A 15156-nucleotide genomic window follows, 5' to 3' on the forward strand; every position below is an offset into this window, starting at 1 on the left:
ATATACTCATATTGACCATTCTTGAGAATTAAATTTTATGTTCATTCGTAGTATCACTTTAAAGAAAACCAATTTAAATTTACAACACATACAGTACATGTATTCTGGATTTCATTACCTTTTTGTCAACATTAATGAATTGCCACATTTATCATATACAAATAAACTAAATGCTCTTATATAAAACAACAGATTTTTACCAGGGCAGATATATTTAAACAATTTAAAAGTTAATTTGTAAAACCGTTTCATTGTACTGAACAATAGCCCTGGAAACGTTTTAAAGCACGATCATAGAAGTTCTAATACAATGCACGTGTCTGAGTAATAACAATATAAAGTCTGATGTACTAACATCTTCTCAATCACTCTTTCTTCTCATTTTTTAATCAACTGATCTACTTTATCTAAATTCTCAAAATATTTCTTGGCATTTTTTATATTTAACAATGTAGCAGCAGAGGCTGAAAGATAAAAGAATCAATCAATCTTTGAATCACTGTATTTTAAAAAAAACAATTTTTATGAAATCAAAGGGACAGATGCGCTATTTTTTTGACCAATCAAACCTAAGGCCCTCCTCATTTACAACCAATCTGAAACTGGATTCCGAATCCGTGTCACTCTCGTTTACAACGGTTTGCCCTGAATCCGAATCCAGATTTCGAGTACGTGAATCCACCTCCTAGGGCAGATTCATCAGATTCAACATGGTGTCATTCAAAGGGCACTTATAATTTTAAATTAGTCTTGCTTTTCGAATCTGATTCACTCGTTTACAACACAAATCTAATGTACCAAACCGGTTTCGGATTTTTTATAATCGAGTAGGGCCTTAGAATGGGAATTTTTAATCTTAGCCAATCAGTAATATGATAATAATCATATCACACTATCGAACTTTTAATATTCATTCATACAAAGTGGATTGTTTATGTAAACGTTTTAATCAAACTCCGATGCACAAATATTTTTGCTAGGGGACAAATGTTATAATAATATTACAAACAGTGGCAAAAACTTACGAATAGTTTTATCAGACATTATAACCATTACGAATGTATTAGAGGTGAAAACATCTACAAAGGCTGTGAATGCCGAGTTTCTAACTTCCATACAATGAAATGAAGCAGCTAGTTTACTACAACTTAATTTAAACTGTTTTATAATATTACTAATCTTCTCAAATCGATGAACATCTTCGTGTGGTCTTCTCTCACAATGTGATATCACCTAGAAAATATTATGAAAAATTAAAGGAATGAAAATGAAATGTAATTTTTGTCCTATGCCATGTGCAATGAAGTCAATTTACAAGAACAACAACATGAGCTTTCTCTTTTGATATACATCTTTAAAAAGATCCTGCACATCTTGTCACACAGGGTTTCATTTCATTGGCCAAACTGACAACAAGATGCCTCTCTCTTGTGGTCCAAACTGACATGAAAATGCCTCTTTTTCATTGGCCAAACTGACAAGATGCCTCTTTTTCATTGGCCAAACTGAAACCAAGATGCCTCTCTATTATGGACCAAACTGACAACAAGATGCCTCTCTCTCATTGGCCAAACTGACAAGATGCCTCTTTTTCATTGGACAAACTGACACCAAGATGCCTCTCTCTTGTGGTCCAAACTGACAACAAGATGCCTCCCTCATTGGCCAAACTGACATCAAGATGCCTCTCTCTTGTGGTCCAAACTGACAAGAAGATACCTCTCTTTCATTGGCCAAACTGACAACAAGATGCCTCTCTCTGCCTCTCTCTTGTTGTCCCTGTATCACTCAGATACCTAGTTGAAAAATAATTTGAACTATGACTGTATTTGTACTATTGGTAAATAAGTATCAAAAGACTTGAATTATCATAAAGAAACATAAACTTACAAGAAATGTGGCCCTTTCAAACAATAAAACTTCATCTGCATCAATTGTATCACCGAAAGCTGTTAAATTACTTTCTAGTTTCTGAACATTTGGTATGAGTTGATACACTATAGATGACCACGCCTAGAAAATACAGATAAAGAAACTAAGTAAAATTCATATATTTCTCAAGGACTGTGTCTACCTGCTTCACGTACTTACTCATTTCTATATGTTATAACTTCAGGTGATTACTATTAGCTAATGTAGCTAATTAAAAGTATTTTTGATGAAAACAGTGGCAAAATTGGAACTGTATGTAAAACTACTGCACATCAATTCTGAATATAGAGCCAAAATTCACAATCCACCATTTTGTCCTCTTTCTTGGTATCTAATTTCCAAGTCACCAGAAAAATCGAGGTTAGAAAACCAAAGAATCTTCATAGCTCATGCCAGAGTAAATCTAATAAAATATTGGTTTGAGAATAATAAAAACAGTTTACCTTATACAATGTTTCGTCCCAGATAGACGTAGCGAAGCAAGTACATTCCAACGGTTTCGACAGTCTCTTCAAATCTTCCTCTCGCTCTTTAAATATCTGTAACAAACATTGTCATTGGTTAAAAGAAAGAACAAAACAACTTATATCCAAAGGATAACTTGGCTTTCCAGGATCTTTTCTACCAACTGGTACTTGGACATGATTTTACAAGGATAACAACTTGGTTTACTAGAATCCTCTCTACCAGCTGATCTCTTAACAATGGCTTTTCAAGAATAATATCCTAAATTATCAAGGTTTTTTTTATACTTGTCATTCCTATAGGCATTGATATTTTTCTAAAGGTTTCGACTGGAAGAAAGATGACTTATTCAGGTTACCAGACTCTCACACGCATCGATTGCTATGAGTAGCCTTGATCACAATGACATTCTAACACAGACAAATCTACAGGGCAACATACAATGTAACTGTTATATTTACTAGTGAATATACTATTTTCACAGTTGGTCATACAATGAACAGTGGAACCACACTCATGTACCTATTGGTTTTCACTACAGCACTCAGGCTTTGCTCAGTTTCATTGGAGTAAAAAGAATATTAGAAAAACTACAAACCCCTTCAAACAAATGTCCTCATAAGCAGTTTGATATACATAACAATATTTAATATTATACAACAGTAAATAACAAACCCTTTCACGTTGATCGTCCTGAACTAAATCCATTTTATGTATCAAAGAAAACACCTTGGCATCAGGAGAATTTTCTAAAATGGCTTCTAAACAGGATTGATAATAATGCATGTCTTTTTCTAATTCTCGGCTTTCTACATCAAATACATATATCAGCACCTCGACATTTCTAAATATATTATCTCTCTGACTCGCAAAGTAGTTCTCCATAAACGCTTCTTGTCTGAAAAATAGACTTTCATAGTAGTTTTTTTTTTTCAAAACAATATTTTATTTCAGCAAGGACAACTATTATGGATATACTACTCCTTTAATTTAATTTTGCAACGTTTCAATTTTATTTATATACATATTAAAAGGTTTGGGGAACAGGTTTTGGCCTATGTAACCACTCTATCTGTCCTCTCATAGCATTTGGACAGGTTAAGAGACGCTCATGAAAAAAGTGTCTTGTCACTTGGTTGGGACTATATACTGCTGTCCTGTCATTTATTGCACAATGTATGGCGTTATAAACAGGTCCAGAGAAGTCAGATGTAAAATTCCATTTCAATTCAGTTCATGACTCTGAAGTTTAGCACGAATCTACCCCAGTTTTAAACCATGACTATGTCCTCTGTGATATATTTTGCTGTCTTTAATTTCAGATAAAGTTAATTGACTCACCCTCCACAATCCCATAAATTTAACACCAGGTTACCAAGGAAACGCACATGAGAATGTTCTACATCAACTGAAATGAACAGGAGAAAGTGTAATGAAGTATATTGGCTATGAAAAGTTAAATCAATCCCTGAAAAGTAGAGAAACAGTAAAATATTATGTACATTGTACATATTACATGTATGTAAACAAACCACCAAAATAAATAAGGCCATCATAATTTCAAGTTTTGTCACTCGAACTTTTATCTGGTTCTTAGTTTCTAATTTTTTCTACATGTTTAGCAATTTTAAGTCAAAATATCAAAATTAAGAAGATGAAAGAAAAATAAGGATGAAAAAGAATCGTACAAAGTCCTACATAAATGTTTGCGCTTCATTGAATTGATTACGAATGATACTTACTTGTAGCTCCAAGTCTACGTGTATCTCTGGCGATATAATTAGCAAATATAATAGACCTCATACTAGTTTTACCAGAACCACTCTTTCCCATCAATAAAACCTGGAGATATAACGTCATGATAAACATCAAAAACTGCATATATATAACTCAGCTTTACACTCTATTGATTTTTTAAAATACATCACGTGAATCTCTAGATATTCCTTCGAAAATTGTAAGATAGGAATTTTGTGTTTATGATTTGCACCCATGATGAAAAGGTGACATATTGGACAGGTAGTACTCTACTTGTATATGTCATAGACATACGACATGGTAGAAGTTCAAACCAACTACCTTATTACCTCCGAATTGCACAGCATAGATCAACCTTTTTGCAGTTTTCGGGGTAAAAATATGAATGAATTGTAGAGTGCTTTTGTTGGGACTTATGTTCTTGGCCGATATGCAGGGTGAGAACTGATGTTCGTGGAATGTGGTCTTCACAGTTTTTCACTGTACCAATAGCAGCAACAGTGAAGGGACACAACCACCGTTTTCTTGTTCCATATGCCAGAACTGAGACATACCAGCATTCGGTTTTGTCCAGACACAATTTGTTTGTAGAATAATCTGTCATCTTCCATCGTGGCCTGTATCTCCTTAAACACCTTCAGGATCCAGTTGTAGAACATCAAACTCTGTTAGTTTGTACAGAGTATTTTAATGCACTGTATTTACTATAAGTTGTCATCGTTTGACTTTTACTAGACCAAAACATCTGTCTCTATTCCAGCCTTTAATAGCTATTTGGACAGATGTCAGTGTCCAGACAGAAGACAGAAATAATAAGCCCTATTAAATGGGGACATTCCGCATCTCTGCAGATGCGAGGGTTTTAAACCTATTTAGATACCTCGGATCTGCAAAACCCAGGTATATTTGGAAAGATGAATATTTTTGTAGTTCAGTCAAACCATCATTTTCTCCCTACACCATTTGTGTCCGGTTCCATCAAATTTTTTGAGGGGGAAACTGAAATAGCATAGGCCATTTAAAGCTGAGTGCCCAGCCAAAAGTTCAAATGTCATAGAGTCACCTGACGAAAGTTACGGTGATGCCCAACACTAATTTACAATCATCTTAAAGGTAATTCAATATTATGTTACAGAAAAACGTATCTTTGAGGTGTGAAAAATCCCCTTTAAACAGGGTCTTTTTCTTCTGACTCTACTCCAGCTGACAACTGTCAAAATATCCATCAGAGGCTGGAATAGAGGCAGATGTTTAGGACTAGACTTTTGCCTGCACCAGTATACAGTGGATTAACTACACCATGTACAAGTTTGATAATACACCAGATGGTGGACTAGACTTTATTGAAAGGATAGGCATCAATATTGGAGACATTCTGATTCTGTTTTAATTGTACACAAACAGAGGCAGAGGCTAGGAGGATAACCATTACATGGATAATCTCCCAATTAACCTAATCTTTTCAGGAAATCAAGTAGGGAAATATAAATAACATAATTGGAAAACGAAAGTAGAGTCACTTCCCTAATGTAAGTGTCGCTGATAAGCCGAGTAAACCACATTTTTGTATTCTTTATGTAATTTTATGGAAAATTGAACACAATACCTTCTTTTTCATCTTGGCAGCTTTAGATTTTCACGATCACACAGTATAAAAAGCAGGAATCAGACGTTACTTTTATGATGAAGTTTTCCTCACAGAATCGACCATGACCTTTAATCACATGACCAAACACCCAAATAGACTCGACTATACAAGACGCTTATTACAGTCTCGTTAGGAATGGCACGTTTCGTGACAGTCACAGCTGGATTTGACATTGTGTAAATTATGTGCATTGTAAGAAATGTATTGCATGAATTGAATTTCATTACATTGACATTTATCTTATGTCAAAAAACAAACTGACAAATTAAAAAATATAGTGAGCTTTATAAATCAATAATTCTGCTGAATTAAATAATTTGTTTTAACCACAAGATATTTAAGAATGCACCAAATCAATTCAGTTTTTCGAAAAACTCTTGATGGAGAACCCTCTCAGAGGCTCTAGGGTAGGCTTCCGCCTATGATGCTTTCATAGGCCTGCCACATTTTGACTCTCAACCTCGACAGTTCTCCCCCATTAAGTCAATCTGCCACCTATTTGTACCCTCAGTATCTGGAAACTAGCACCCCCCCAATTTAATTTTGAACACTGGGAAAAGGCCAAAAGGATCAAATCCTGATTGAATGAACAGACACATAATCCTCTTTTATTTTTAAATTTTAACACGAAAAAATAATGAACGACTAAAATATATAATATTTCTTGATTTGTTTAATCTCTTAGCACTTTTTTTACAGCAATCAACAAACACTACATTAATACAACAATATTATAAATAATTTACATAATAAAAATAAAACACAGCTTAACGAATTTAGTTTAGAAATAGCTAGATTATATTGTAGCAAAATACTTCAGATAGCAACTGAAAGTATATCCTTATGAGTTGGGTTGATCCAGCACCCTTATCTCCAATCTGATCAAAATGAAAATCTAGATTTTTCTGCATGTGATTCCACTTGTCATCTATGATCTTACACAATTGTTCAGCATCTCCTGTTGTAGGTCATGTGATATATTCAACCAATCAAACACTTTGTTCAATAAAAACTTTCCTAATTAAATATGAAGAATTGTGGGATATTCACTGACATCACTGTTAATATTGACTTGTATTATCTAACCACGTTTAACAGTATTTTTGATTGGTTAGCATAAATTTTGACAAGAAAACATGATGTAGGAAAAACGCTTGTCAGATCAACAATGACATGTGTAGTAAACTACAGAAAAAAACACAAATCGAAACATCTAGATTTGCATTTTATGAACAACTTCTAACAGTTTCATACAGTAGGCTAATGAGTTGCTTCACTTGAATCTGACAACATTCCCAAAAACATCATTTTCACAATCAGACGAAGATTTAACCAATCAGTTTAACAGTTTAAAATACATAAAGTTTAATTGTTTAAAACTTGAAGATACATTCAAATAAATGATTGAATTCGAAAGGTTCAAAGAATTCAAAATATCTAAACAAAGCAATGGCTATAGATGATAAAATATAAAGCTATATAGGTACCATCTTCACAATGTTAATCTATTACCAAATTCGTCTTATACCTTGACACCAATAGGCAGTATTCTTGTATCACAGTAGTTTGTAAATGCAGCGTTTAGATTGGATTGTACAGAGCCATAACGTTTACTTTCTTTTCAGTCGAACGAAGGCTCTGATTGGCTGTACAATCCAATCAAGTTGCTGCATTCCTTTGTAAAAGAAGGGTGGCTATTGCAGTCAAGGTATAATATGAAGTTTGTAATAGCTTGACATTGTGAAGATGTAGTTTGTAATAACTTGACATTGTGAAGATGAAGTTTGTAATAGCTTGACATTGTAAAGATGTAGTGTGTAATAGCTTGACATTGTGAAGATGAAGTTTGTAATAACTTGACATTGTGAAGATGTAGTTTGTAATAACTTGACATTGTGAAGATGTAGTGTGTAATAGCTTGACATTGTGAAGATGTAGTGTGTAATAGCTTGACATTGTGAAGATGTAGTGTGTAATAGCTTGACATTGTAAAGATGTAGTGTGTAATAGCTTGACATTGTAAAGATGTAGTGTGTAATAGCTTGACATTGTGAAGATGTAGTGTGTAATAGCTTGACATTGTAAAGATGTAATTTGTAATAACTTGACATTGTGAAGATGAAATTTGTAAAAGCTTGACACTGTCAAAATGTCTAAGTGCTAATTTCTATAAAATATGAAAATACATAACAATTATTATCCAAGTAGTAAATTATGTTTGGCACAAAAATTCTAAAAGCATCCTTAAAGCTCTGTACAAAGATATCATTTTATGATTTATAATAAATTATTGCACACTGTCCAGCACTCATTGATGAAAACAAGGGATAATTTTAGGGCTAATATTGGGAATTTTATGACTCAATTCAGGCAGTTTTATACATTAAAATGTATTACTTTCTCACATTTGACAATTAAGAAACTTAAATAAATACTTGAGCGCCAGGGTTGAGAGTGGTAGATCTTCAAGCCCCTAAGAAAATTTTAAAAATTAGGTTTTATTCGCTTGCATCTAAGGTCATTCCAAACAGCATTCCTGTTGACAACGTACAACTATCGCCCCTCGAGTAGATATACAAACAAATTAAGGATTGACATGAAAAAATCAGGGCTTTTTTAAGGATTTCCCTTTGATTTCAACATTTTTTGAGGAATTTTAGCAAAAATGGAAAAAAAAAGAGATATAAACAAAATACTAATAAATGAACTCCCCTAAACATGTTTTTCATTAAAAAATTGAAAAACATATAATAACAATTATAAAATTGTACTATAAAAGTTTTTTTTTTTTAAAATTTAGTTCAATGAATATTATAAACGTAACTTTAACCCTGCGCCAGTGCCTTCTGTAGAATAGTGACTCGCTAATACCTATCCTTGCACGTGCCAGGCTGTATGAATATCTCCTTGTAGGGGATAACAACTTTCGAACTGTGTAAACGTCAATACTCTGTCTTTTTGTAGCAGTAGAATAGCTCAGTCAGTAGCGAGTTGGATTGTCATCTGCAAGGACAGTGGAATATCTAAGTCTGTAGTGAGTTAGATTGTCGTCTACTAGGACAGTGGAATAGCTCAGTCAGTAGCGAGTTGGATTGTCGTCTGCCAGGCGATTAGGTGCTGTGGGTTCGAAAAAAAGAAAAAATCCTGGTGCCTGTGCCAGTGCTTTCAAGAGTCAGCTCAATGTCGGCTCTCACCCCATAACACCTAATATCTATATAGGTGCGAGCGCCTTCTGTTATGTTGACATATAACTAGTTGCTTTTCAAATACGCTAATATAAATGCTTAAAAGTTTTTTTTTAAATTTAGTTCAATGAATATTGGCATGTAAAAGTTGTAAACATAACTTAAACCCTGCGCCAGTACCTTCTATAGAAAATGCCTACTGAAATATAAGTTAACTAGTTCCATTTCAAATACTCTAATATAAATGCTTTGCATTAAAGGTATAAGTTCCATAATGCTTTAAAAGCTATGATAATGAATTAAAAACACTGTTTAAATCAAACTTAATAGTCAACCGGCTCTTTGCCTTTCAACTGAGCTAACTTATGTCTGTTTAAATGCTGAATTAAGTTACATTTCCGTTCGAATCCTTTTCCACAGATTTCACACCTTTTTATTTCTCCTGCTACGTGGGTATTCATGTGTTTCTTCAAATCTCCTGAACGAGCCATTCGTTTTCCACAAACACCACATTCGTACGGTTTCTCTCCAGTATGAGTTCGAATATGTTCATTTAAATTTCCATTTTGAGTAAAAGCCTTGCCACAGATGTAACATTTGTAGGGTTTCTCTCCTGTATGAAGTCTCATGTGTTTATTGAGACTGTCTCGCCTATTTAACGGTTTATGACAGATATCACATTTAAATGGTTGTTGATTTACGTGAATTCGAACGTGACTTTGAAAAAGTTCTGCTAAATGGAAAGATTTTCCGCAAATATCACAATGGAAAGCTTTTTTATCAGAATGAGTGAGGACGTGTTTTTTCAAATTTCCTTTCACAGTGAAACGCCAGCCGCAGATTAAACAAACATGAGGTTTATGTCCCGAATGAACTTTTTTATGTTTGTAGAGTCCGCCACTGTGTCGGAACGATTTCCCACAAAAACAGACGTAGTCTTTCTCTCCAGTGTGAATTGTAATATGTTTCTGTAAATATCGACCATCACTGAACGTCCGTCCGCAGATTCCACACGAATAATTTCTCTCGCCTGTATGTATTCTGATATGAATCACTAAATTACAGTTTTGAATAAACGATTTCCCACAAATGATGCAAATGTAGGGCCTCTCTCCACTGTGAACACGAACATGTCGATGCAGACCATGTCTCTGTCGAAATATTTTTCCACAAATTCCACACGTCCAAATAAAGGGGTCGAGGGGACGTTCGTTGATATGTTTTCTCTGATGACGAAGTAAATGATTTTGGCTTGTGTATGATTTATTACAAACATCACAGTTATAATAATTTACGTGATTCATTTTAGTTAGTTTGGTAATTCTGGAGTTTCAGCATGCTTCACGTGGAATTCCTTCAATCTCCTATGCCTGGTGGCAGTGCGGGTCCTTGTTGGTGAAGCTAAGATATGGAGGCCATAGCTATTTCTCAAATAAAAAGACTTCAAACATTCTACATTAAGTGTCTGAAAAGAAAATTTAAAACAAGATCAATATCAAAACCTTAATATTTCTTCTCGAATTAGTTGACCAATCTGAGCCAAGGATACAAATAATCAAGATAGCAAAATAGACATCAATCACTTGATAAAGCAACTATGCAGTCGACTAACGACCTATCTAATAATATGCATATCATTATTTCAAACTAACTTCACCAATTTTATCTTGGTACCCTTTCCATGGCATTCATAGTTAAACTTTGGCAACTTTGGTCAGATATATACAGAATCAACTATAGTATTCCCTAACACAGATTTTGGGGAGTTGAGAAGATTTTACAAGAAGTAACAAATACATTAGCTGCTCGATTGGCTAGAACCCTTCCAGGATTCCTGCTTTCTCTTCCAAAATTCCAGCCTTATCGCTCAGGACAGCCTTGGCTAATCTATTGGATATGTCACTGAAATTATCTTGACAGCTAACAGAATTCTGTTTTACAAATTTAGGAGACCATAAACTGTTACAGGTGGACCCTGGACCCAAGCCGAGAAGCTACAGTACAAGGTTCCCCCCGATTTAAAGTCTAAAAATCCGTTCTCATCATACCCATTTAACAAATGCTGTCAGTAATGGAACTGCTAGTAGTCTCTTCAACAAGATTCGCTTACCGCTATGTTGCAGGAATGCAAGTCAGAACTAGTGAAATATGTCTAATTATCGCATCTTCAATTTGTAAGCGTGTTCACATAACAAATAATGTCCTTCAATTTGACCTATATATCCATGAAATGAAAACATATTCGCCTAGCTCTTGCATTGTTATTATTTTGCAATGCAGGGACGATAAGAACGAATATGATTAAGTCATTACGTATTGAGGAACTTAAAATTGTCTTGGGTTGTTTCGTTTCATTTCTTTATTGAGACGCATCGTCACAATAAAGTTTAACATGACAAAGGAAAATTATTGAAGTCTGTAGCCGATATTTGAAAACTGGAGTTGCTTTCCTTGACACATTAAGACAAAGGTGGGATTTGAACATTTATATTTTGGTGATTAGCTCAAGAGAACTTTTGGTTCTCAGATTTTTTGAATTTTTAAGCTAACCCTTTTTCACCAAAATTGTAAATGATGAAAAATTGCCGAAAATAAGAAAAATGTCTTCACGTGTAGATGGTAGATATGTAAACAAAACCTACTTGACGTCATTGTCACGTGATAAAACAGGTCGGTGAGCCAGAAGTGAAATCTATGACATTCGGTTGAAAAATATGTGAATTTTACTCAAAATATTTTGGAATATTTATTTCGGATTGTGAATTATGGATTATAAACACTCTGCTATTCTTGTCTAATTTTCGAGTAAGGAATCGAACGGGTTTTGATTGAAAATTCGGACAATATTGGAATGTAACATTGTCATTTGGGACTCAGACCACAACTAAATGCAATCAACAGGTGACAATGGTAACTAATGATATTTATCAGTAATTGGATTATCGTTAATTGATCATCAATCAAGAAGATGGAGTCTGCTAATTATGTAAGTAATTATTATTTTTTTTCAACAAACATATTTTTTAAGATAATACCAGTATTGCTATTCGATATAAATAATTTGTAGGCCCATCTATAGGCTAAATGTCTACAGACAGACACAAAGTTTATATTATGTATACAGGCCAATTTACATAATAATTTACATTTGTATGAATATGTTGCGTCTAATTATTGATGATATAAAATGAAATAAAGGAGAAATATCTGGGCCAGAAATATTCAGCGATAGGTTATGAAATACAGTGTAGGCTTTAGCATAGAAATGATTTGTAGGCTACCTACCAGTGATAAATGGCGGACAGGCTTCAATTCCTTCACGTCTAATATGGATTGCTTGTAGGTGTATTAGACCGCTAAGCTTTGATATTTTGCTTATTCTGAATGTGGCATCCTTTGAATTTAAAACAGCAATCCCAATGTCACTTGAAACAAAACTAGAGAAATATCGCCATATCTTGAAAAAGGCCTATCAGTATTATTCTTAAATATCGTGATATCCACTTGAACCGATATCGCCCAACCCTTGTGTGAAATTTTTCATGAGAGATATTGACAGCGCGTAGGCTGAAGAATATTTAAAAAAAATTTTGCATCAAGTTTAGAGAAGTGACATTAGGGCTGGGTAAAATGATCGAAATAATCCATTAATCGTCTCGTCGAATTTATAATTAGTTGATTTGATTATCAAATTACATAATCGATTATATGTCAAAGTTACATTTTCTCCACTGTACCTGTTAACAAGTAGTAATCTCTTCCACATAGTTTCCTTTCAGCACATAACTTACCTACAATAAACTATAATAACTGATCAAAAGAAGAATATACTTCAATGAAAAATAAAATTCATGGAATTCAAAATTTTGTATATTTTTTATTAAGTATTTACAGGGTTTCTCTATTAAATCATTTCGATTATTAATGAAAGACTAAAGAATTTGACTGTCAGGTGTAACCCGATGGCTGTATTTGCTAATGTATAATTCAATCGTCTGTGGTACAAGATAGATGCCTTTCGCAATCAAGGTATAAGTACGAAGCTCGCAATAGCTTGACATTGTGAAGATATAAGAAAGGTAGCTATTGCACTCAAGATATAAGATGTAGTTTGTAATAGCTTGACATTGTGAAGATGAAGTTTGTAATAGCTTGACATTGTGAAGATGTAGTTTGTAATAGCTTGTCATTGTGAAGATGAAGTTTGTAATAGTTTGACATTGTGAAGATGTAGTTTGTAATAGTTTGACATTGTGAAGATGTAGTTTGTAATAGTTTGACATTGTGAAGATGAAGTTTGTAATAGTTTGACATTGTGAAGATGTAGTTTGTAATAGTTTGACATTGTGAAGATGAAGTTTGTAATAGTTTGACATTGTGAAGATGTAGTTTGTAATAGTTTGACATTGTGAAGATGAAGTTTGTAATAGTTTGACATTGTGAAGATGAAGTTTGTAATAGTTTGACATTGTAAAGATGAAGTTTGTAATAGTGAAGATGAAGTTTGTAATAGTGAAGATGAAGTTTGTAATAGCTTGACATTGTGAAGATGAAGTTTGTAATAGTTTGACATTATGAAGATGAAGTTTGTAATAACTTGACATTGTGCAGATGAAGTTTGTAATAGCTTGACATTGTGCAGATGAAGTTTGTAATAGCTTGACATTGTGAAGATGAATACACCTGGATTGAATGTGATCATATGAAATATTATACTATTTATACCTGGATTATATGTCAGCAGTTTTCATGCTCTAATCAGTTTCAATAGAACTTGTGATGATGTTATTTTGTATAACAATTTGAGTAAACAGGATCCTGGAATATGATATATTTTAAAATTTGAATAATTTATATTACCTAGTCACAGTTAGTTATTACCTAGTTTTATCAGATCTTCTAGATCAGGGCTAAATTGAATTTGACCCCTTTTGTGATCCAATATTTAATTCGATTAGTCAAATTTACAATTTATCACAACTATCTGCAAATCACAGAAGGTTTACTAATGAAACATTTTTAATTGCTACTGAATTTTGAGAAATTCGAATCAAAATTTAACTTTGATTAGCCAAAACTTAAATTTGGTGTCGGGCATTACAGGAAATATTCTCCTATAGAAGCACTGGCCAAGGTCACAAGAAGAGAACATGCTTTATTTACATCATTATTTGGTGTGATAAATTGCTAAATATATTTTTCAATCTAATGAATCCTGTTGTAGATGGTAGAGAATGTGGTCAGTTATATTTGAATTGAAAGTTTTTACACTGTAGAATATTCTCCTGTTCTCTTTCCAACTCTTGTTCATTGAGTTAGCTTTATTATCTCATATTCCCCAAGTTAACATCCATTTCTAAATACTAGCTGTCCTGATGAGGATTGTTTATCTGAAGCATATGTCACCAACAAATGAGTTCTGGTCAAGAAGACATGAGCCGGGAATCCAGGACATTGACTAGTTCTTATTCAGTGATTTTCGTATATTTATATAAAGTATTATTCTGTACTGGAAAATTAACACTCATTTTCAAAACTAGTTGTCCTGATGGGGATTGTGTCATCTTGTCACCAGCATGAGATGAACTCGTGTCAAATAAACTAAGGTACAAGAAAAGAATCAGTATTTAAAGAAAATGCACTTATTTGACAATTCCTGATGAGGATTATATGTCTGAAACACATATTGACATGAGCTCTTATCAAAATTGTTGTTTGTAGGATGAAGGTATTTATCTGATAAGGCCTGATGAGGATTATATATCTGAAACTGTTGTACTGGGTATATAAAATGGAAGTTTTATTTGACAAGATAAGGAGTTGAGTGATGATTAAGTGATCAAATCAGACAATAGCTAATTATTAATTAATAATTGATTAATGAGAACCTCGTTTAGATTGTCAGTATATCACGTGCCTATCTAGGTAATGATAGGTAAAGTATTGATAACATGCCATGGTAAAGTTTCTGATACAGTGTAATATTGTGTAGGTGTTTAGGTCTGATTTGGTACCATATAGGACTATAAAAAATGGAATTTCTTTGATGGTGCATTTAGATTATAGCCACTATGTTTTTTTTTGTGCTGTGCTTAGTTTTAAAGGGACAGATTTGTCATTCTTTTTTTTGACCAATCATACTTAGTCAATTAGTAATAGTGTTCACAG

The 15156-nt window shown here is 33.5% G+C and overlaps 2 protein-coding genes across 2 annotated transcripts; both read right to left on the minus strand.

Moving 5' to 3' along the window:
- Positions 1-378: 378 nt before the first annotated feature.
- On the minus strand, positions 379-5869 carry LOTGIDRAFT_227198 (hypothetical protein; the record flags this gene model as incomplete). Its single annotated transcript, XM_009055221.1, has 8 exons — positions 5762-5869; positions 4140-4239; positions 3739-3805; positions 3073-3295; positions 2376-2471; positions 1891-2013; positions 1026-1233; positions 379-464 (listed from the first exon to the last, which is right to left on the minus strand). Exons 1-8 carry the CDS (start codon positions 5771-5773, stop codon positions 379-381), a joined length of 915 nt encoding a protein of 304 aa, XP_009053469.1. The 5' UTR covers positions 5774-5869.
- A 3442-nt stretch (positions 5870-9311) lies between these two features.
- Positions 9312-10292, minus strand: LOTGIDRAFT_144492 (hypothetical protein; the record flags this gene model as incomplete). The annotated part of the gene is made up of 1 exon (XM_009055222.1): positions 9312-10292. The coding sequence occupies one exon, from the start codon at positions 10290-10292 to the stop codon at positions 9312-9314; it is 981 nt and encodes a 326-aa protein (XP_009053470.1).
- Between the last annotated feature and the right edge of the window lie 4864 nt (positions 10293-15156).

Source organism: Lottia gigantea, assembly GCF_000327385.1.
Source record: "Lottia gigantea unplaced genomic scaffold LOTGIsca_239, whole genome shotgun sequence".
Classification (NCBI taxonomy): domain Eukaryota; kingdom Metazoa; phylum Mollusca; class Gastropoda; family Lottiidae; genus Lottia; species Lottia gigantea.